This window comes from Leucopleurus acutus, assembly GCF_964270905.1.
Source record: "Leucopleurus acutus genome assembly, chromosome: 12".
NCBI classification, from domain to species: Eukaryota; Metazoa; Chordata; class Mammalia; order Artiodactyla; family Delphinidae; genus Leucopleurus; species Leucopleurus acutus.
Window position 1 is genome coordinate 14,327,847 of NC_139154.1, and position 22,750 is coordinate 14,350,596.

General features: G+C 54.3%; 1 protein-coding gene across 1 annotated transcript in view; it reads left to right on the forward strand.

Annotated features, from left to right (window-relative positions):
• The window catches only part of PAX8 (paired box 8), a gene marked incomplete at its 5' end in the record, with an annotated part of 55,951 nt that extends 39,666 nt beyond the window's left edge, over positions 1-16,285 (forward strand). Inside the window, 5 exons of the mRNA XM_082852408.1 lie at positions 283-403; positions 859-1,065; positions 7,921-8,022; positions 14,501-14,638; positions 16,097-16,285. Of these exons, the coding sequence (XP_082708534.1) occupies positions 283-403; positions 859-1,065; positions 7,921-8,022; positions 14,501-14,638; positions 16,097-16,173 (645 nt within the window). The 3' untranslated portion in view covers positions 16,174-16,285. The remainder of the gene's footprint in view (positions 1-282; positions 404-858; positions 1,066-7,920; positions 8,023-14,500; positions 14,639-16,096) is intronic.
• Between the last annotated feature and the right edge of the window lie 6,465 nt (positions 16,286-22,750).

Genomic DNA, 22,750 nt, shown 5'->3' on the forward strand with positions numbered 1-22,750 from the left:
CCTTGGAAGGAGCTGCTCTGTTCTGTGCCTGGCCTGCGCACCGCCAGCCGGCATTGAATTCCGGGGCTGCAGAAGGGAAGGTCCTGAGCCTGGGACTGGGAGAAAAACAGAAGGGCTGTGAGTCAGAGAATAAGGGCCAATTAAGCCGGCTAGGTGGAGTCGAGATTGAGCGGGAAGAGGGGACAGAGGAAGGGAGTGTTTCCTGGGGAGACTGGGCTGCGGGGTTTCTAGGTGGGCCTGCGACCCCCGGCCTCTGTGCACTGACTGCTTTTTGCTCGCCAGGGCCTCTACCCGCTGCCGTTGCTCAACAGCGCCCTGGACGACGGGAAGGCCACCCTGACCCCTTCCAATACACCCTTGGGGCGCAACCTCTCGACTCATCAGACCTACCCCGTGGTGGCAGGTACGATGCCCGGAATCTCCTGGGCCATGTGGCCCCAGCTGCCAGGATGGGCTGGAGGGCAGAGCTGGCGGATGGAGAGAAGGAAGGTGTTACGGCCCCGGGCCTGGAGAGGAGAGGGGGGCTATGCTGGCTGGGCCTCCAGGTGGGTCCAGAGGGTCTCGCCTTCTATCCTCGGCCCCGTCCTCCGCCCGCCCCCCAGCGCGGGGCACACGCAGCCGCGTCTACATCCACAGAGGCACAGCAGGGAGGTAGAGCTGCCCCTCCCCTCCTCCCGCGGCCTGAGGGGCACCGCGCAGCCCCGCCCACCTCCCCCCTCCACGCCCAGCCTCAGGGAGGAGCCCGCCCACCGGCCCCGCGCCGCCGCACCCATCCCGCACCTCATGGCTTGGTTTGCGCATGTTCCCACCCCATCATCTCACACCCCTCTCTCCTTGTTGTCTCCCTCCCTCCGGCAGATCCTCATTCACCCTTCGCCATAAAGCAGGAAACCCCCGAGGTGTCCAGTTCTAGCTCCACCCCTTCCTCTTTATCTAGCTCCGCCTTTTTGGATCTGCAGCAAGTCGGCTCCGGGGTCCCAGCAGGTGCCTCGGTCCCGCCCTTCAATGCCTTTCCCCATGCTGCCTCCGTGTACGGGCAGTTCACGGGCCAGGCCCTCCTCTCAGGTACGACAGGGAGGTCCCGGGCTGTGCAGCCATCGTGGGGGGAGGGAGGGGGGTCCTCAGGGCCGGACGCCGGTCCCCTGCTGTGGGTCCAGCCCCCTCTCTGGTCCCCAGTCCTCTCCACCATCGCCCCACTTCCTGATTCCTCCGGCAACTTTTGGAGGTGCCAAGATGTGCCCCCCTGAGCCTGCAGAGTCAGGCCGTCGGGGTGGCAGGCACTCTGGGGGCGCCCGGCAGAGTTCCAGAACCTCCACCCAAGGCCCCATGGAAGAGCAGGGACCCTAAGGCCAGGAGCCTGGCTCCGTAAAGCCCTGAACACTTGGTCTGGATAAAAAATACAAAAGAAGGAAGAAAGAAAACTTTGGAGGGAGAAAGGCATTGGCTTTGGGAGCCAAATTCTGGATCAAATTTCTAAAGACAGAGGGTAAGCCCCCGTTGGGTCTCCATAGTGGAACTCTCCTTGTGCCCTGCTTAAGAGTGTCACCCTTGGAGGACACTCAAGCGGAGTGACTCACCAACCCAGGAGAGGTGGGGAGCAGGGACCTCCCATCAGGAACCTCATCCAACTCAAAACATTTAAAGCTGGAAGCATCTTAGGGGCATTTAGAGCAAATCTCTCCTTACACTGATGGGCGACAGGCCCAGAGAGAAGGGCCTGGCCGAGGCCCCTGATCAGGACCATGGTGAGGGCTCCGCCTGCATGCAGCGTGTGGGTCAGACCCCAGCAGAGCTGGGTCTCCCTGGCAGAAGGACATCAGCCCGTCTAGCCAGGGTCTGAGCAGTGGCTGAAAAAGTCAGAGGTGTTTGGCTTGGGCAGGGAGAAGGCCTGAGGTGGAGTGAGGGGTAGGGATGGGGGCAGAGACCCGTAACAGTCTTCGGATACCTGAAGGGCTGCCACAGAGATGAGACAGTTTCAGATGTGGGTCCAAGGCATTGAACCAGGACCCATGGGGGAAGCCAGGAGTGGGCCAGCCCCTTCTGGGCCAGTGGTTTGCAAACTTGCTGGACCTTGCAGCACACTCTTGAAGTGAAACCTTTGACAGAAACCAGGTATCCAAACCAGACAAACGAAGAGCTGCTCTGTCTGAAGTAGGGGCTCTGCCCGCGGAAAGCCATTGGTCTTGAAAATCACTGCAGCAAAAGAACCAGACCCCTGCCCGCCCAGAGGGACCGCACGGTCCTCTTATTCAAGTTCATTGACCCTTTCTTGTAACTGTCTGTATGTTTTATGTCTGTCTGGCACCTAGGATTTTTTTTTTCCCTCTGTGCATCCCTGCGTCTAATGAGGGAGGTCCTCTTGGAAGAGGTGGGCACAGAGGCGAAGGATTCATAAAGGAAGCCCAGTGTGTGGGCAGAGAGGCAATGTTTAAGGGTCTGAAGCAAGGAGGAAAGTGTTGACTCAGTGCAGAATTTCAAAAGAGGGTGAAGTCAGCGGAGATGGGTCATTTGTTTTGACCAAAGTGATTAAAGAAGCAAACTCTGTGAGCTGAGTGAAGTGATGTCAGCCAGAGAAAATGGGATGGGGAGGGAGGGAGGGGGGAATAGAAGAGACTCACATCCACTGTGGGGTGGACCGGCCCAGTCACCGGGAAAGACTGCCTGCCTTGTGCACATGGTGGGCCGGGGCCAGGAGGGCTGGGATGAGGCAGGTAAGGGATGAGGGTGTGGGTGAAGCATGTGGTCACGGGGAGCAGTTCTTCACTTACTGTGGGAGCTGTGGAGAGGCTTGGCAGGACCAGCCAGAGAGGAGCGGGCAGGACAGAGGGCAGTGGGAAGCAGATATATCAGAGCACAGACCTGGGTGGTGATGTGAAGTGTGGTTGCAACAGCTCAGTGCAAAGTCCCTGCCCCAAAGCTGCCACGCTTTCTCCCCTCCCTGCCACCCTTTTAGGGCTTCAAGCACCCCCAGCCACCATGCAATCACAGGCAGGGGCTCTGAGAAGAGCAAGCAGTGGCCAGGCTTGGAGGGGCTGGGTCCAGGAGGTTGCCGAGAGCAGGAGGCAAGTTAAGGCCGCAGTTCACAGAGCTACGCCCGCCCTGTGGGTCAGGCACAAGGCCTAGGATGGCAGTATCCATGCTGAGCCCACGTGTGGGCCTGGAGCTCCTGAAAAAGCGTCCCCCCTGCCGCCTCTGCTCAAGATTGGACCTAAATACTTCCCACGTGGCTGAGCCACCGTGAGCGGACTGGGGGCAGACGGCAGAGAGAGCAGCTTGGGAGGGGAATGATCTGGGAGTTCCCTGGAAGTCCAGTGGTTAAGACTTAGCTCTTTCACTGCCGTGGGCCCGGGTTCAATCCCTGGTTGGGGAACTAAGATCCCGCAAGCCGTGAAGTGCAGTCAAAAAAAAAAAAAAAAGGAGGGGAATGATCTCAAGAGTCTGGGGGCTGGAAACCTATTCAAAGGAGGAAGAGATGAGCTTGAAAAAAACGGAAGGAAGTCAAGACCAAATTAATCCGAGGTAATGATGCTGCAGACAGAGGAGACGAAGGAGGACCAGGTACATTTTCATTCCATAATGAAATGTCACCTACATGAACCCTCCCAGCTCTCTCCTCCTCTGAGTAGCTTCCTACGGACCTTGCCTGCCACCTCCCGCCAAGTCTTTGCCTGCATCCCCGGGGTCAAGTCCCCTCCCAGCCCAGCGGCTCTGCTAGTGCGATGTCTGGGGTGGTATTTTCTGGGTCTCAACTTCTCCCTAATCAGCCCAGAAAGAAGAAACCTCAGGGTTTGGAGAACAGGAAGATTTCTCCTAACTCTACTCGCAGTTCCCGTCAGAGGCCCCAGTATGGGGTCCCAGCACGCTGGCCGAGAGCAGTATTGAGGCTGTCCTTGTCCTGGCTGTACCGGGGCTGAGTCCCGCTCAGCTGACGAGAAAGCCCTGACTTCGGTTTTATCATCAAAGAGCCCGTTACCCGCCTCCATCCTTTTGTGCAAAATTATATTTAATCCTGCCAAAGAGAGTTCTGGATTGCCATAAATTCTCCTTGCTATCAGGGCAAGATAAGGAGTTGAAAAGAGGTCACAGAGAGGGCAGACATCAAAGGGAGCGGATGAAATGGTCTGAAATCACCTCTACCTTCAGAATTCCTGCGAGTCCTGGCTCTGATCCTGGCCTCTACCGATATTTAGAATATTTACCAGTATTTCTGAGGTGCTAGCGTTCTCTTCTAAAACCCCATTTCCCAGCCAGTCAACATCGACCCGTGTCTGTGTCAGCTTCTTAAACATAGGACTGTATTGGAAGTATATTTGAGTACAGAGGAGGTGGAATTACAAACCAAAGATAAACTTGTGGTGAAGACCCTTAAAAATTAAGTCCATAAAATAGGCAGTGAAAGGATGCCTCCACCCTATGGCTTCTGTGGTTTCATTTCTAAGAAGGTTGCAAAGTTCTTGGCTTTGGGAGAAAACAACATGTTTAAGGAATTGAAGCGGAGTCTTGCGAGACTGGTGGCAAAGTTGATGGTACGGAGTCCGGGTGAAGGCCGTCCTGAAGACTGTCTCAGCAGGCTTTTCAAGGGGGCCAAGCTTCAGGGGAGGAAGCCTTCAGGAGTTTGCTCCAACATCTGATTCAGAAACCTCCGTCCCACTGGGAGAAAGTTAGGTGACTAAGGGGAGACGAAGATTAAAAATCTCAGAATACAGGGGAGTGAGGCTGGTGAATTCCGTTTCCCAAAGAGCAGTTTGGGAGCTAGTTCTCGTGGGACGGGACTCATGGGGGCAGCTGTGACTAAATTAAATTGTGGCTAAGGGGAGCTTGCACCCTGGTGCTGTGCCCACTGAGCTGCAAAGCTCAAGAAGCAGCAGGACCAGGTGATGGAAAGGGACAGGATAAGAGGAGAATGAAGGGGAATGTGGGACCACAGGGCTCCAGGGCCGGAAAGAGCTCTGTAGAGCACCTAGGCCAGCCCTAGCCAATAGGTGGCCTGAGAGCCGAGATATACCATCAACCCCAATCACGGCAGACACAGATGCAGCCTCAGAATCCTTCTCAACCAAGCCCCCTACCAATCAGTCAAATATTAATTAAGGTGAGCCCAATTTATAATCTGTCATCTAGCCTAGCTCCTCATGAGACAGACGGGAAGATGCAGGTCAGGAAAATTAAGTACTTTGTTCCTCAGCCACAATCTGGACCTAGATGTCTGTCTGTCTGTCTGTCTGTCTGTCTCTCAGAAGCAGGGAGGGAAGAGGAAAGGGAAAAGGCATCAGGCCCGAATCAGCCACCACCCTCTTCCATCACTGTCCTACTCACGTCACGTACACCATGTGTCCTCATCCTGCCCGCACGGGCTTCATGTCACTCCTCGCCTCTCATGGGCTCTGGTGCCTGACCAGGGGCTTCATCCAAGGGACCAGGGGCTTCATCCAAGGGTCCAAGGGGCAGAGTCTGAGAGCTGATCGTATTGCGGTCTTTTTCGAAGAAAGATCAGATTTTCCCTTAGTGTATCTTCTGCCTACTTCTCCCTCTCCTTCTAAATATACTGAAATTTCCCTTTCCTCACCTGTTTGGCCAAGCCCTCATTTGTTCAGGCCTGTGTCAAGTGAACTGAACCCATCTGTCGGATTCCAGTGGGTTCCTTTCTGTTTGGTCCCGCACCGACCACTGCTGGACATTATACTCAAACAAATTAGGAAATTAGGGGGTGTTGTTCATTTTTACCAAAACATTCACAGAGTTTTAAATAATGAATCGATGGCTCCTTTCCAATAGGATTTATTCTATAAGGTTTCCCTTGACATGTAACAATTTATAGAATGTGTCCATTGCACGAATCAGTGTTCACCTGTGGCATGACACCTTAGCTCTGAATTATGTTGATAACATTCTGGTAATAGTAATAAGGTGTGTAAGGCTACTCTTATTTTTTATGCCATTTTGCATGTGAAGAAACTGAGGCTTGGGGTACGTCGGTGGCTGGTCTAGGGCACTTGGAAAATTAGTTGTAGAAGCAGAATGAGGACCAAAATCCTCTGGTTCCTAGACCCTTCCCTTCAGAGGAAGGGCAGAAGTCCAGTAGGCCTGGTCTTGTTTGTTGACCCCCCCCCCAGACTTGGACTTGGCTCTAATGCCCATCCCAGTCTATCCCCATCATGACTTAGCGCCTAGCCTTGCTAATTTAGCATTCTTGCTTACTGCTGTATCCCCAAGTGCTGTGAAAAGTGCCTAGGGTATCAGAGTTACTCAATCAGTATTTGTCAAATGAATGAACTGTCTTCAGGGAACCTCTAGAAATAGAGGTAAGGAGGGAGTTACTGCTGTATTGACAACTTACAGGGTTCCATGCGAGGTACCTTCCCTCCCATTGTTACTAGTCACCCCCTGAAGGGCCCGACATATGAAGGACCTCTGGGGGATGGATGGGAGGAAAGTTGGACAAACAGTGCCATGGAAGGGGTGGACTTGGTAAGTTGGTTGACAGAGGCTCACAGCGAGCCTATGTAAGTCCTAGGAGAGAAGGTAGCCCCCAGTGTGGAAAAGGTAAAAACATTCTGGTAATGGTGATAATCTAAGACACAGGTTCTCATTCCGAGGTGATTTTGCCCCCTGGGGCCATATGACAATATCTGGAGACATTTTGGGTTGTCACACTGAGTGGGAAGTGCTACTGGTATCTAGTGGGTAGACCCAACATCCTACAATGTGCAAGACAGTCCCTCACAGAGAATTATCTCTTCCCAAGTGTCGATAGGTCTGAGGTTTAGAAACCTTGTAAACGTCACCGAGAGCTAGGACGACCCAATAATTTCATCATTCAAACGGGGGCATTTTGAGAGTGGAATGGACTTATTCCTAAATATGCTGGGACGGTGTTCATGACCTGGGCAGAACAGGATGCCTTGTCACCTGGCCAAGAGTCCTTGGATGGGGCAGAATCTCATGGGCCTGCAGGACATGGGGCAATGGAAGAAGGGACACGGGTGAAGCACTGTGGTTGTTGGCACGTGGTGTAGATGGAGAGAAACTCAGCAGGTCAGGTGGGGTCTCCAGAATGGGAAGGTTTGACTACCTGATGTCGAGGAGAGGCAAAGCCAGGGAAATCAGGGCTTCACAGAGCAGCCTCTGTGTCACCAAGGCCAGAGAATTACCCACAAATTATAGATAAACAAAGAGAGAGATGGTTCTTTTCAGGAATGGCATGGACAGATGTCAGTGGTTCATGGGCATGTGTAAACACTGTCTGTCAGCCCAAATCTCCTTTCCAGGTCAGGAAAAGGCAATATGTTTCACGTCTCTTGCAGTTCTGATAGGCTGTATCCACCCGAAAGGCCAGGTCCGGTGGCAGGAACCTCCCTCTGGCTCAGCAAAGAGTGCAGTGATTGATTAGCGATGTCTGCCACACGTTTGAAAAAGGAGAGTGATGGGCCCACAGGACACACCTTTGCCGTCCCTTCACAGGGCCTTGTTCCCGGCTCTCCTTGGAGCTGGAGATGTGAGCTTTGAGTCCAGTGGCCTCTAACATATTTATTTAGGTCAGGCTGTGCCGGCTGCTATGTGGATGCCATGGGGGACCACAAAGACCCAGAAGACATAGCCCTCAGCCTCCCTCCGATACCATGACATTTTTATGGATGAATAAGATTTGTGTCAATAAAATCATTGGAGAACAGGGAACAATAGAGGACTGCAGTAACCAGGACACCCTGCATGGTGGAGCCTGTGGCCTGGTCAAGGCCAGCCAAGGAGAGAGGAGCCTGGGCTCAGAGGAGGAGGGCGGGGGAGGAAGTGGGTCTGGAGAAGGACTCGGGAGAGAGCGGGAATGGCAGAGGGAAGGCTTGCTGAGCCCCAGGGGAGCGAGACAGTAAGTACAGGAGCCCACAGTGGCCCACCTGATGACACTTTGCTGTATTTTTGCAGGGCGAGAGATGGTGGGGCCCACGCTGCCTGGATACCCACCCCACATCCCCACCAGTGTACAGGGCAGCTATGCCTCTTCTGCCATCGCAGGCATGGTGGCAGGTAAGGGGAGGGGCTGGGCAGGAGGGGAAGCATTGCAAAGAGGAAGTGGCGGCCCCAGGCCGAGCAAGAGAGGACGAGAGGTGAGCTGTGCCCCTCGCATAGGCTTCCCGAGGGGCAAGGAAGCGTGGACCGAGAGGTGTATCTTCTTATAAATGCCTGGAGAAGAGACTTCAGTGCAGTCCTGGCTCCATAACTCTCTCCAGCTCAGCCCCCTTCTTCCCAGATGCTCCTGTGTTACCCACCATGATGAAAAGGGAGGGGCTGGGACAGCCTGGTGTTCAGATCGGAGCTCTGCCGTTTCTTCCAGTGATTCAGTGAGCCTTGATGCGGAGGCCGCTGGGGGCCATCGGAACACTGTGACCTAAACCTAAGCCCAGCCTACAAGCAGCCCGTGGTCTCCCAGTTATTCCACTCTGGTGAATCCCATTTACCCTTCCTGTAAAATCTGAGTTTGCGTGGTGTTGGTGATGATGGCGATGAAGACGGTTGAAATACAACCTTCTTCACACCTCACGCTCACTCAACCCTGCACGGGCAGGACCCGTGGCCGGAGAGCTCCAAAGGTACTATAAAGTGTGAGACGAGCTGGGAGTACGTCTCCATCATCACTTGGACTGTCCTGGGATCCTCCCTGCCAGTCACTGGGGTCTCTTTATCCACCAGTGTGGTCATCACCCAGCAGTGACCCAGGGTATCAAGGTTTGGGCAAGTAAAGACAATGAGAGTTTCTTCGGGCGAGTCTCACTCTTTTAGGAAACATACAGGAAGGACCCCAGGATGGATAGGGTCGAGTAGAGCCATGCGCAGCGCCCAGAGAGGCCTGAGGACCTGGAGCTTCTGGAAGGGAGCTCTGAATCAATCAGGGCATCTGTGACCTTCCTGCCAGCCCTGGAGCAGCCTCTCTGGCTTTGACTCCAGAGACTCAAGGCATTCACCCAGGCCTGCTTCCCTCCCCCACTGGCAGGGGTTATTCTTCACCAGCCACCCACTCGGGTGCCCTGTGCGAGGCAGGTGGGCTGGGCTCTCCCGGGCAGAGGGAGGGGAGGAGGAGGGCGGGAGGGAAGGAGGCTCTGCGCTCCCTGGGAACCCGCTGAGCGGGCACTTGTCGCTGCCTGGTTACCGTGGCGATGTGCTTAATGCAGCGTTGAAAATACAGAATACTGACTCCTCTCTCCCTCCTGGCCCCAGACTCTCTCCCTCCCTCCCTTCCTCTTCTGGAGCGTGAAATGAGATTGGTCCAGATAAAAAAGGAAAAGATTTGGTTATTTTTTTAAGAGTGTGGATAATGGGGCCCTCAATCAAAATCCCAGGCTCCAGTCGGCTCCCCCCATTCCCCTTCCAACCTCTCCACCTTTCCCTGCCGCCTCCTTAGAAGGGGAGGAGGAGATGTAAAGCACAGGGCTTTTCTCTTAATTATGGATCATTCCCCGGGGGCAGGCCCAGGGCAAGGGGTGGTTCCTGGGGCCCAGAGTCTGACCTGTGAGGTAGCTGGAAGGCTTGGGCCTCTCATCAAAGGCCCCCAGGTTGTTTCCATAAAGACCTCACCCTGAGTGGGTGTTGTGGAAAAAAAATAAATAACACAAGTACAGCGCAGACTGCAAAGTGAATTCCAAGAGGGGGCTTGCTTGGCAAGGTGGATGGGCTCCCAGTAAGTTACATGCAAATCAGTTTTCAGAAAGTACAATGTTATTTAAATGCATCCCTGGTTCCCAGTAACTCCATGGTGCAAATGAATTCTTAAGGAATTTCTTTATAGAAAAAGTATTCGTGTCCATCTCTTACCAGTGGTTACAATCTCCAAGTTGACTGAAGCGAGATTCCTTCCATTAAAATCAAACCTTCATTGAGCACCTACTGTGTGCTAGGTACAGACAAAGTGCTCAAAGCAAGGCATACCAATGACATTCTTCAATCAATTGTGGAAGGAAGGAAGAGATCATTTGTCAGGCACTTTCTTTGTGCCTGGCCATTCATAGGTATACATTTATTTCTCATTTAATCCTCACCATAAGACTGGGAAGCTGGTATGATCTTAGTTTTATGTAGATAAGGAAACAAGCGTAGAAAAGCGAAGTAGTGTGCTCAGGCTCGTAACCATACTAAGTGGCTGGGTTGTTCAAACACAGTTTTTTTGGTTTCAAATCTAGCATTCTTTCAAACCTAGCGTACTACACCACGCTGCTTCCCACTATACCGGAAATAATGACATGTGTTATAGGAGAGCGACGTAGGAACCAGACCAGGGCACAGATTTCTCTTATCCATTCATCTTCTCTTGTGCCTTCTAATTGTTGTTGCTGTTGTTCCTGTCTCATTGATACAGTTAGTGACCCTCTAACCAGTTCTGGAGCTGTACCGAGAGCTCCGATAGATGGATCCATCCACCCATCTCTCCATCTTTCCATCCATCCATCTTTACACACAGTTTTATATACATCCGTGTATCTTGTCATCTATTCTTTCATCCTTCTATCATTCATCCTTCTATTCATCCTTCCTTCCACCCATCCATCCATCCACCCATCCATCTACCCGTCCTTCTATCCATCCATCCCTTCTTCTATCCTTCCATCATCCATCCATCTATCCATCCACCTTTCCATTCATCCATCCGTCCTTCTATCCATCCTTCCATACATCTTTTCACGTATCCATTCTTTCATCTATCCATTATCCACCCTCTCAACCATCCTTGCATCCTACCATCCATTCACTTTTCACTTAACAGATAGTGGTTGAGGATCTATGGTATGGGATGCTGGGGATATAGCAGTGAACAAGACAGGTCCCTCTACTTATGGAGCTTACAGCCTAAGAGTGGAGAAAAAAAGTGTAGTAAGAAAGTCAGTGAATGAATAAACAAGATAATTTCAGATAGTGATAAGCACTTGGAAGACAATAAAATGGGATGATGTAATACAGAGCCACAGGGAGAGAAGATTACTTTAGATTGGGTGATCCAGAGAGACCTCTCTGAGAAGGTGTTCAAAGCGGTCAGCCAAGTGATAAACCGGGGCAGACCGACCCCAGCCCAAAAGAACAGCGAGTGCAAAGGCCCCAAGGCGGGAACTAGGTTAGCATGACCACACAGAGAAAGAGGGCAAAATATCCAAGAACAGTGAGTGAATGGCGACAGCACTGCGGAATAGGAGACGTTGTATGCGGATGGGTCGAATTTGTAAACTACTCAGGCCACTGGGAAAACAAATTGCAGACAGTCAAAAGCGGAAGCACAGAGACCAACTGACCAATTGAAGGACAATTGCAGTAGTTCATACAGGACATAACAGTGGTGTGGGCCATGGAGGTAGCAGGGGAGGAGGAGAACAGAGACACTGAGGATGGTAGAGCCAACAGCACTTACTAGTGAACTGGCTGTAGGGCTTCAATGACAGGGGAAACAAGGATGAGTCCCTGGTTTGGGGCTTGGGAAACAGCATGGATGGTGGTGACAATGTGGGAGGTTAGAAGAGGAAGAGGTAGAGTATTTGGCATGTGGAAGTCAAGAGTTCTATTGGGTCATTAGGATTGAGACACCACCTAGATAACCGGTTTAATACATCAGTAGGCATATGATGTGTGTCTGAAGTCAGGAAAGAATCCTGACTAGGGCATAAATTTCAGCCATTGTACAAAGCTGTTATTTAATGCCAAGGGATTACACAAGATCACTAGAAAGAGAATGTGAATGGAAAATCACAGGAGGCTCACAAACCCAGCCCTGGGATTCTTCAGCATTCAGAGACATAGCAGAGAAGGAACGGGCAAGGCCAGGGAGTCAGAAAGGCCCTTGGGTTAGGAGGCCAACCAGGAGAACTGGCATCATGAAACCCAAAGGCATGGAGGGAGTGATGAACTGAATCAAAGTTGGCTAAGAGGTTGAGGGGGGTGATGGACACGGAAGTGACCACTGGAGGGATCGGGGTAGAGGGTGCAGAGATTTGAAGAGATTAGCGTTGGTCTGATTGGAGGGGAATGAGGAGGTGAGGGCAGAGACCATGGAGCAGAGAAGGGCTGGTAGCTGGAGAGGAATGTGGGGTAAGAAGAGGATTTTTAAAAGAGAAGATGGCGGAGCATGTATGCTGGCTAAGGCAGTGATGAATTGGAAAGGGAGACGTTGATGAAGAGTAAAGAGAAGGGATAAACCGTAGGGACCAAATCCTCAGAAAGGGGAGTGAGGCAGGATGCAGAGCAAACAGGATGGGTTGCCCTTTCATGGGTGCAGGGACATTTCATCTGCTTTGGCTGCAGGGGGCTTGACAGATCTGATGGTGGGAGGATGCTGCAGCCAGGGGGTGTACCACCTCCTGAGTCTCGTACCCTACTCCAACTTCTAAGTGACCGAAGCAGATAGGTACTCTGTAAGTGTGTGTTGGATAAGTGAATAAGTGAGCGAGTGAGTGAGTGAATGCACGAAGAAGTAACACAGGGAGAGGGCAAACACATTGGACTTTCCACCTCTCTTCCTGTCCTTTGGAGCCGCTGAGGTTGGCATTGGGTGAAGTGGAGTCAAAGCCTGAGGGTGTTGCTGGGCAACCAACGTAGAATCGGCTTCTTCCAGGGTGCGCTGAACCCAGCAGTAAGCAGGACAGGCTGCATTGTGAACGCAAGAAGTGCTGGGGGCTAGGGTCCTAGCAGGCCCTAAGGGAGCATGTGGCCTCGGGCAAATGTCCCTCTCTGCGCAGCAGCTTCTTCACTTGTGAAATGAATGGTTGGATGAGATCATTTCTTTTCCTTTTTACTATATTTAATTTAAAACAATTCTCTTTGATGTGACCGTTTTTAAAGTCTTTATTGAATTTGTTACACTATTGCTTCTGTTTTATGTTTTGGGTTTTTTGCCACGAGGCATGTGGGATGCTAGCTCCCCGACCAGGGATCGAACCCATACTCCCTGCATTGGAAGGCGAAGACTTAACCGCTGGACCGCCAGGGAAATCCCTGGATGAGATGATTTCTTAGTTTCTGTCTTTCTATTTTTATCCCTTTGCTTTTCTTCTCCCTCCCTTCTTATACATGTATTTCTTGGGCTCCTGACCTGTGTTAGACTTAGTCCCCGCCCCTAAGGAACTTCCTGTTGCTCAGGCTTTAACACTGGTTGGATGACTGGTGTGAGGCTCTACTGAGCTTTATTTCAGCGCCTACCTAATGGGAAAATCAGAAAAGCTAGCATTTCTTCACTGCTTCTTATATTCCAAGCATGGTGCTCATAAGCATTTGACGTGTGTTATCAGATTGAATCCTCAGCAAAACCCCACGAGATAGGGACAATAATCTGCCCCATTTTACAGATGAGGAAACCAAGGCTCAGAGGGGTTCAGTGACTTGTCCAAGGTTGCACAGCTAGGAAGTGGAGCATGGAGATTTGGCTCCAGGCAGGCCAGCTCCAGAGCCAGGCAGCTTCGAGCCTCTCTTCTAGACGCTGGGAAGGAGATCAGGAAGGAACCACAGAAAGCACGAGGCTCACAACAGCAGATCAGATTCTGGAAGGCAGTGTGGATTCACGGGAGCTCAGGGTTGGCGGGAACCTGGCTTTGTGGATGAAATTGTCTCCTAAGTACATAAACGGATGATCTGGGATTTCAAGTTAAGAGCCCTCAGGTCAACTTCTGCTCTGCCATTTCCCAACTGTGTGATTTGAGGCCCCCTGCTCACTCGTGCTGTACTCCGATTGCCTCTTCTATAAATTGGCGCTACTGATGAGCACTTTGTCGGAAGGTTATGAGAATAAAGGGGCTTACCGTGTGGGAAAGTGTTTTGCCAACTTTACGCTCCGTCCCAAGCCCCAACAGTAATTGCGGTGGTCTGCTCTGTTATTTAAAGGAATTCTTAAGTAATTTTTCTGGTAAGTAATTCCTTTGGTGAAGCCAAGAATCCAGTCACAGAAAGAGGTGATGTGATTTGCTTTGTGTAAATCGTACACTGAATTTGCTTGCAGTGGCAGGTCTGAAATGAGACAAACATCTCTATGGAGCCAGTCCCAGGACACAGATGCCCTCCCCTCTCCTTCCCTTCACCCTCAGCAACCCCACCACCACCGAACACACGCCCCTCCCTCACAAACCATAGTTAGGGAGGCTACAAAGCTTATCCTTACTGAGTCCTTCCGTGACCCCTAACCCCTCTCACTCCCATTGGCCCTTCCTGGAAAGACCTTTCTACAGAAGGTCCAGGCAGCAGCAGAAGTGGTCAGAACCTGGGCCCTGGTCACAGCACAGCTTCCAAATTCCACCCGACCCTCCATGTGTGCGAGCTTCTGCGGATCCCCAAGCCTCTGTTTCCTCATCTGGAAAATGGGCACAATACTAAAATCGACGTCCTGGGGTTCCTGGGAGGGCTGATCTTGATGGGGCAGTACCTCCAGTCCCTGATGGAAAAGGCACTGCCCCACGTGATGTAGACTGAGGGGCCCCCGAAGGACTGATGGAGGAGGACTTGCTCGATGCCTGCCCTGCAGACCCTGGTCCCCCATCCCCAGCCTTCCATTGGTGCCTCCACCTCATGGGTCTCTCACATTCTCTTCCCACAGGAAGCGAATACTCTGGCAACGCCTATGGCCACACCCCCTACTCCTCCTACAGCGAGGCCTGGCGCTTCCCCAACTCCAGCTTGCTGAGTAAGTTGCCTCTGGGGCCTCCCAGGCCCTCTGCTCTGCGGGGAGGAGGGGTGCAAGGCTGAGCCAAAAGTTGCCTGAGACCTGGGCAAAAAGTTGCCTGAGACCCAGTTAGATGGAGGGCCCAGGAAGACAGGTGTTTTCCGTCATCCGAGCAGATAGAGGGAAGGCAGGGTACCGGGTCGCCTGGGAGAAGAGGCAGAAGGAAGAGAGACTTGCGTGCACCACTGTCTCTCTTCTCCATCTTCTATTAAATCTTTTGTTTTGTGTAAGATTCAGGGCTCAGGCTTTGGGAGGGCAGTGGTGAGTGGACTCCAGAAAAATCTTGGAGGGGAACTGCCTTCCTTCAGGGACTTAGAGTCCCACAGCTGCAGACGCTGTCGCAGGGGCGCCCTGCGGGAGTGCCAGCTGCCCCTCTGCCGAGGAGCACCCTGATTGCAAACAGTGCCATCCTGTTGCCCGCATTAACCATCTAAGCAACTCAAAGATACTCGTGATTCAGCACCAGAGCCCTTACGCAGAAATCCTCTGTTCCACCACATTCCTGTTGTTTGGCTTGAGATACGGACAGCCTTCAGGAGGAACAGAGAGTGAGCTGTGGAGCTGCTCATCAGCCCCTGTCTCCCCCTGGGCCTGGGCTGGGTAGAGAAGCTTTTCAGGAAACCAGGCCCCTTAATGGGGAACGTGAGGGATCCCACTGGAGTCTCCGTGAGGGATGGCTTTAAGGGTCTCAGAGCAAACCTGAACCGGACAGAAGCCGCAGTGCAGTACGGCCAACCGCAAGGGTGCCGTCGCAGGCCTGGCAGGACCATCCATTCCCAAGACGCCCCCTCTCCTCCTGTTACCTCCTGATGTTCCAGAAATGACTAGGAGGCTGGCTGAGCTGGGTTTTGTTTGCCAGATAAGTTCAAGCCACCCTTCTGTTCAATGTAGCCGGAAAGGCTGACGGCATTGAGACATGCCCTTCCCACGGAACTTTCCCGGGCTGCCCATCCTGCAGGTGTGCACAGCTGCCCGGTGCAGGCCCTCAAATGTGCATCCCCCTCGACCAGTCAGAATCCAGTCCCCCTGCTTCCCAAGAAGAAGATCCTCTGACCTCGCACGTTTTGGGCAAGGCTGGGGAAAGCCCCAGTGATCTCCCTGCGTGAACTTGCTTCTTCAGGGTTCCAAATGTAACTGCTCTCTCTTGCCCTCTCCCTGATACAAGGGTGTTGAAGGTCAAAGGAGTCATGGCGGGAGGGGCAAGAAGCCACTGTTCTCCTTCTGGCCAGAAACTCAAAGGTGAGGCCAGAGAAGGAGGAAATAGGGCCAGAGAGGAGTTAATCTTTGATGATCAGATAGGCCCCAGGGATCAATGATTAACTTGTGCTGTCTTAAAGGTTGGCAGAGGCAGGGAGAGTCTGTGGTGCAGTTTCCCCTTCTGACCAGCAGTGTTGTTGTTCTTTTTTCGAACGTGTCCAGGTTCCCCGTATTATTACAGTTCCACAACAAGGCCAAGCGCGCCACCTACCACTGCCGCGGCCTTTGACCATCTGTAGTTGCCATGGGGACAGTGGGAGCGACTGAACAACAGAAGGACTCGGCCTGGGACGGGCCCCAGAGAGTCACACAAAGGAATCTTTATTTATTACATGAAAAATAACCACAAATCCAGCATCACGGCTCCCTCCCCGTGTGGTTGATTTAATGAACCATGAGAGACCGGACGACGTTGGAGAAGGCCACGCTGTCCTCCAGGACTCCTTAATGAGGGGCAGGAGTCCCAGGGGGACAGAACCGTCCCGTTCCAAAGAGACAAAATTGGAGGAGAAGTGGGGAGAGAAGAGGGGACAGCCAGAGGCTTGAGAGGGATGGCACATGGGGCCCACGACGGGGTCAGGGGCACACAGAGGCACCTCTGTGACTCCATCACCGACACGCTCTAGCAGCCGCGGGCTGTAAGCGCTTCGGGCCAGCCCACGAGCCACAGCGGGTGCGAAGGCTCTCCCGCACCGCCGCCCGGAGACGCACCACCTTCTCTGGGCAGCTTGCCTGGCACTTTCCACTCCTCTCCCTCTTGGCCCACAGGCTGAACACTGGGTCCAGCCAACCAGGAGCTCTGCCCGGTGGTCCAGGTGGTCATCCGCCTTCCTTTTACCTGCTGCGGTGAATGTAGGAGCTCCGTCCCAGATGCTCCCCACCATGGAACCACCCCTTGGCGGCCGGACCTCAGCCTTGCTGAGCCTATTGCAGCTTGAGACAGACATTCCGAAGCCCCCGGGCTCCTGGGGGTGGGGTGCAGCCCTGCGCAGGGCAGAGCCAGGCACCATGGCTGGGCACCCGCCTCCCCTCCCAACAGCCCTGCCGAGCCCACAGCTACCCCCCAAAGCCAGCCATGGCGGTTTCCTCTCTGGCTCCCACCGTTCCTGCCCTCCGCTCCCCAGGCCCGACTGTAAATACTGTAAATGAGGGTCTGCTTGAGTCCAGCTGCCGTCTTCCTCTCAGTGAACTGTCTCCCTGCCATGTCGGGCTTCTCCCCCTGACGCTTCTTTTTTTTTTTTTAAAGACAACCACCACTGCCACAAGACTCAATAAACCATTACTCTTGGTCTCCAGCTTTGGGGTTGGCTGGGGAAGGAGGCACCCCAGGACTGGGTTTTTTCTCCAGAGAACCTCAGAGCCCAGTGGCCAGAGAACTCACTTCGGGGGCCGGGCATTGAGAGGACCACGCATGCCCAAGGGAGGGAGCCCCTGACTTAGCATTCGCCCTCTGCCCCAGAGACATGTTCAGCGCCGGGCAAATCACGTATCCCAAGCTTTGATTGTGCCAACTCTGAGTAAATGCAAGCATAAAATAAGCACGTGGCCCGGTGCCCGGCCAATCACAGACTCCCCACAGGTAGTTGCTGTTGTTATTAACAGGAAGCCAGAGAATCCGCCGGGAAGGTTGGAGGCAGATCCGGGAACAGCTCTGCACTGGAGCCCACATAAACAGCTCTTAGGATCCCTGAGGTGTGAGAGGAGGGAAGGGAGAAGACAGTTCCTGGGCTCTGCCGGATGGGGCCTCATGTAAATTAAGCCGCCATTTGCCCTATTTTACATACGGAGAAACTGAGGCTCAGAAAAAAATGAAATAACTTGCCCAAGGCAGGAAGTAGTAGATTCAATCAAGTCCTCTTACCTTAAGTCCAGCACTTTCACCCAACAGCACAGGGCTCTCATCAGGGATGCCAGGGGGGTTCTAGGCCCAAGGGAGGTTCTGAGACTGCCACCGAGAGTTTAATTTTTGGGGGGTTTGGTTCCTAAGTATTTGGCAAGACTGTGCAGTCAGGAAGCTGAGGCCAGGAAGGGGTGAGGGAGCTACTCTAAGGACTTAGGACAACCCCCTTCTGTGACAGGGCTCTCATCAGGGATGCCAGGGGTGTTCTAGGCCCAAGGGAGGTTCTGAGACTGCCACCGAGAGTTTAATTTTTTGGGGGTTTGGTTCCTAAGTATTTGGCAAGACTGTGCAGTCAGGAAGCTGAGGCCAGGAAGGGGTGAGGGAGCTACTCTAAGGACTTAGGACAACCCCCTTCTGTGAGATTTTAGAGGACAAGTCACAATGGTGACTGCCAGGTCTCTGCCCCCAAGAGGGTGCCTGGCCCACCAGCTGCCTGGTGTCTGCGTGGACCCTCTCCGTGAGGGACCCAGCTGGAGCCGGGAGCAGGATGCCCAGCTTAATGCCGACAGCTGGGCAGATAACAGCTGAGGTTGAGTCAGGTGGAGGAGGGGCTTCCTCATCCCCCACTAGCACCGCAACCAGGGGCTCCCAGGCTGGGAGGGCAGTGGCTGAGAGACAGGCCTCTGACCTCCCTGGTCCCCCCAAAGGAGAGGCGAGGAATGCTCGCTGCGGATGGCATAGACAGAGTGGGCCCCCCACAAAGACCAGTCCCCATGACTTCTGAGCGGATCTGAGATGAGGCTCAGTTTCCAATAACAGGATTTTCCTCCAGCCACGAGCAATGGTGGCAGGACTGCACCCCATTATATCTGGGTTCCTGAGAGCCCTAAGACAGTCCCCACCCAGGAATCACCTTGAGGTGGATGGTGCCCCCCCAGAGCCTGCAGAGCGATCCTTCCTATTCCCAGCCAAACCCTTTCTGGGGACCCTGGTGCGCTGGCAGCCTCTCCAAGCCCTGAATGACAAAGGGACCTGGGCTGCGCTTTTGCGGGCTGACCGCGGTTCAGCGCCCCCCTTCCTTCTCGGAGGTGAGCTGAGCCCCCCGGGACACTCTGCTCAGAGCAGGTGTCGGCGAGCGTGTGGCAGGTCCTGGCCAGTAGCGCTCCAGACACTCCGTCCACAGTCAAACCACGGGTCCCCCTTCGGGGCTTGGAAAATACAGCCGTCTGTGTGCTTGGGGGGAGAGATGATCTCAGGTGCCCTGACATCGGGGGTGGTGTTGGGACAAGTTGGCGAGGTACATGACGGGGTCGTGGTGAAGAAAGAGTATGAGGGGAAGGGTGGGGAGGTCAGGTGTTGGGAGGCACAGATGAACAGGAAGCGGCTTTCCTGCTGGGGAGTGTGGGAAGTATCCGTGGGTAGCTGCGTGGGAAGTGGCAGACAGGTAGTTTACTCTGTAGCAGGGTCGAGGCCCTGGGTTTTCTGAAGGCATATGGGAGCAGTGTGTGTGTCGGTGGGAGAACTGGGGACGAAGCCTGGGCCCGAGGCGTTCCCAGGGCAGCGAGGGCCCTGCCTCACCGCCCGCCCCACCACGCCCCATCCCCATTGTACGATGGAACCATCCCTCTCACTGCCTGTGTGGAGAGCCTTCCTCAGCTTTCCAGGCCCTACTCCCCGGTCTGTCATCCCTACCCTTCCTCCTCCAGTGGCCCCTGCCCTCCTGGCATTGGCCAGGAGAGCCCGGGGTGCCTAGAGCTCAGCGGTCTGTGTGGGCCAGGCAGCCCCTGCATGGTGGTGCGTTTCCTGCTGGGAGACAGAGCAGCTAGAACCCTACCTGGGCCCACCAAGTGGGGCAGAATACACCCTTCTAAGGTGGACTGGAGCTGCTGTGACCTTCTGACCCCTACCCCATGGCTTGCGGCAGGGGGAGGCAGAGGCAGCTAGGAGTCCTGCTCCAAGGCCAGCCCCTCCTGTCTCTTCGCCAATATTCTTGGCATTGGTTGTTACTAAAAAACACGTACCTTCTGCCCGTCGTGTGCCAGACACACACTCAACCCTCACAACAACCTCAGGTGAGAGGAGAGTGTGGCCACAGTCTACAGATGGGGAAGTAGGAGGCCAGAGAAGGTGAGGGGCTTGCGAAGGTTTCCCCTCCCACTGTCCTCACCATCCTCCTGGCCCCCTCCCCAAATACTCACAACTTTTCCCACCAGCGTCTTCCTAAGGCTCGTCCTTTGGGGGTGGGCACAGGACAAGGGGGCTGGAGACCTCGGGGTCCCGAGTCAGTGCCCTGAGCTTCAGCGGGGATTGGCGCTCCCTCCCTGGCCCTCCCTGAACTCCCCCATCCTCAGAAGATAGAATCACCCTTCTCCCATAGGCTTAGTCTCTGTCTGTTTACAAAACTCATTCCCATCCATTTGTGTCTCCGATTCTGAACATCGGCCCCGTTTTGCCCTTGGGGAAACTGAGAGCAAGAGATGACTGGATCTTTCAAGGTCGTTCAGAGGAGCTGGGGCCACAGCCCGACCCCTAATCTAAGGCCAACTCTGCATCCCAATCTAAGTCCTTGAGTAGCTGGATGTGGCCAGGCTTCTGCAGAGACCTCAGGCTCCCATCACTTTGTAGGGAGGGACAGAGTTATGGGGCCGCCTCCTTGACCCTTAATGTCCCCCCAGGCCGCCCCTTCTCCAACTTTTAGGGTCATAAAGCATTTCCACCGCAGGCAGGGGTCTGATTGTTCCTCTGCCTCAGTTTGTGAGACACCCGCAGACAGGGAGTGACCCAGCCTGCTACCTGCAGCTGCCGCTGTGATTGTGATGAAAGCATCCCGGCCCACAAAGGCCGCCTCCTCTCTTTCCCTCGCACCTTTCCCTTTCCTTTTCCCACCTCTTTTAATCTCAGCAGTCCCTCTTCTGCTGAGTCCGAAGCAATTATTCCTTTGAGAGACCTTTGTGTCTGCAGTGAATGGTGGGGAGGGCTTAGACTTTCCCCGTGTCTGCTGAGGAGAGGCTGGAAGCATTTCTCCCTCCTTCCATCCCTTCCGCTTGCTTTCTTCCTCTTCTCATTACTTTATTCTCCTCCTCTGGCTCTTGGGGGCTCTCGGGACACGGATGCTGGAGGTCCTTATCTCCTGATGGCAGATCCCGATTCCCTACCGCTCCCTGCTCGAGCGCATGCACCCACACACACCACCAGCAACCCCATCGCCACATCTCTAAGCCCCTCAAACCAAACCCGGTGCCTGGCTTCCTGGACAAAGCTGGAGGAAGCAATGAAGGCCGGTCCCCGCCCCGGCAGCATCCTCCCCTGGACGTCCCCCTATCTCCTTCTCTCGCTGAGCTGAGCGGCAAAGGCTAAGCCCCAGCTGCGGAGAGGCTGCCCTGAGATTTGGGGCGAGGGCTGGGGGAAGTGGGGCTTTGTTTTGGGGGAGAAGGGAGGTCAGGGCCCAGCTCCTCTGCGTCTGTACCCGGTGGCAGCCGGCCAGGCTGGGGAGGAAAGCGCTGCCTCCGGCTCTCCCAGGGAAATGTGATTTCCCCTTGAGTGAAGCAGACTGTGCAGTGTGGAAATTGGCTCTTTTCTGAGTGAGTGGCGTCTGTTCTGGAGTCGGGGCGGGCGGGGGCCCACGGGAGGCCGCGCTGGCCCCCGGAGTGAGCCCGGAGCAGCCATGTGCTGAGAACTCATTAGAGATAAATCAAACTAGTACCAGCATGAAGGCAACTCCCTCCCCCACCGCGCCCCCCGGCGCCCCCTCCTCTGAGACGCCCCGCTTCCCCTCCCCCTCCTCTCCAGCCAAGGCATCCTCCCCCGGGTAACGGGAGCCCAGGCCCACACGTGCGCGCGCACAATCACACACGCAGCCCTGCCTTGAACTGAGAACCGCTTTCATTTACAAATAAATCTTTTTGTTTGTTTTAGATGTGTTTGCTTTTTACAGGGAGGAGGGCGTTAGTTAGCTTCCCTAACAGCCCAGGCCTGGGAACTCACATTCCCCTCCAGCCCACCCTTCCGCTGCCATCAGGCCTGCTCGTGCCTCCTGGGGGTCCTGAGTGGAGGCCCCCAGCTGTGGGCAACGTTGGTTCCCCCCATACACCCCCTGGGGAGAGGAGTGCACCCCCGTGGGCCCGGCCAGGAGAGCATCCCCCAGTCCACCCACACGCCTCCCCAGGGGACCTTGCTGCAGCAAAGACATTGTTCATCAATACGGGTGAGCTCGGTCCGAATGGAAACTTACTTCTCCACCAACGGGAAGAAGTAAGAGAAAGAGAAGAGGGTAAGAAAGAAGGAAGCGGGGGGGGGGGGGGGGGGGGCCGCGGTGAGGACTGAGGTTTTACTTGTAGGAAGTACAGCCACGCCCTCCCCAGAGCCGCCCTCCATGCTGATGATGGCGATCGGGGAAAGGGCCTGCTGGCCAGACATTCTAGGGGCTGAGGTTGTGGTGTCACTGGAGCTGTTAGTTATGGCAGTCGTAACACCTCTGTTTACCCCCCTGGGGGACAGCGTTGCTCCAGAGCTCAGGCCTGGGTGTGGGGCTGTGTCCCCGCCCTGGTTGCCTCCCCGGTTGGCAACCCCAGGGAAATCCTCAGCTGCGTAAAATGCGTGGCTCGGGCCAGAACGATGTCCAGCCGTCACACCGTGATTCAGTAGTCACCTGGGCAGTGAAAGGCATTACGGGACTCATCTGACTGGTTCAGGTATGAAGCCCTCTTTCGACCAAATTCCCCTGGTAATTTTCCATCAGGCAAACACCGTATTTCCATATGCGGAATCCGGTCTCTGTTTGGGGTGGGGTGGGGGGTGGTTGGCTTCTGGTGGCCCACCCCCCCAGGGCCCTGGGGGCCTGCCTCAGCTGGCTGGGCTAAAGCCAGGCTTCCAGAGGATTCCAGGCTGGGACAGAAATCAGAAACCTGAGCGAAGTGAATTAGCCACAGTTCATACAGTCTGGGGCCTGAGAAGGCCTAGTTCTCACATTCACTGAT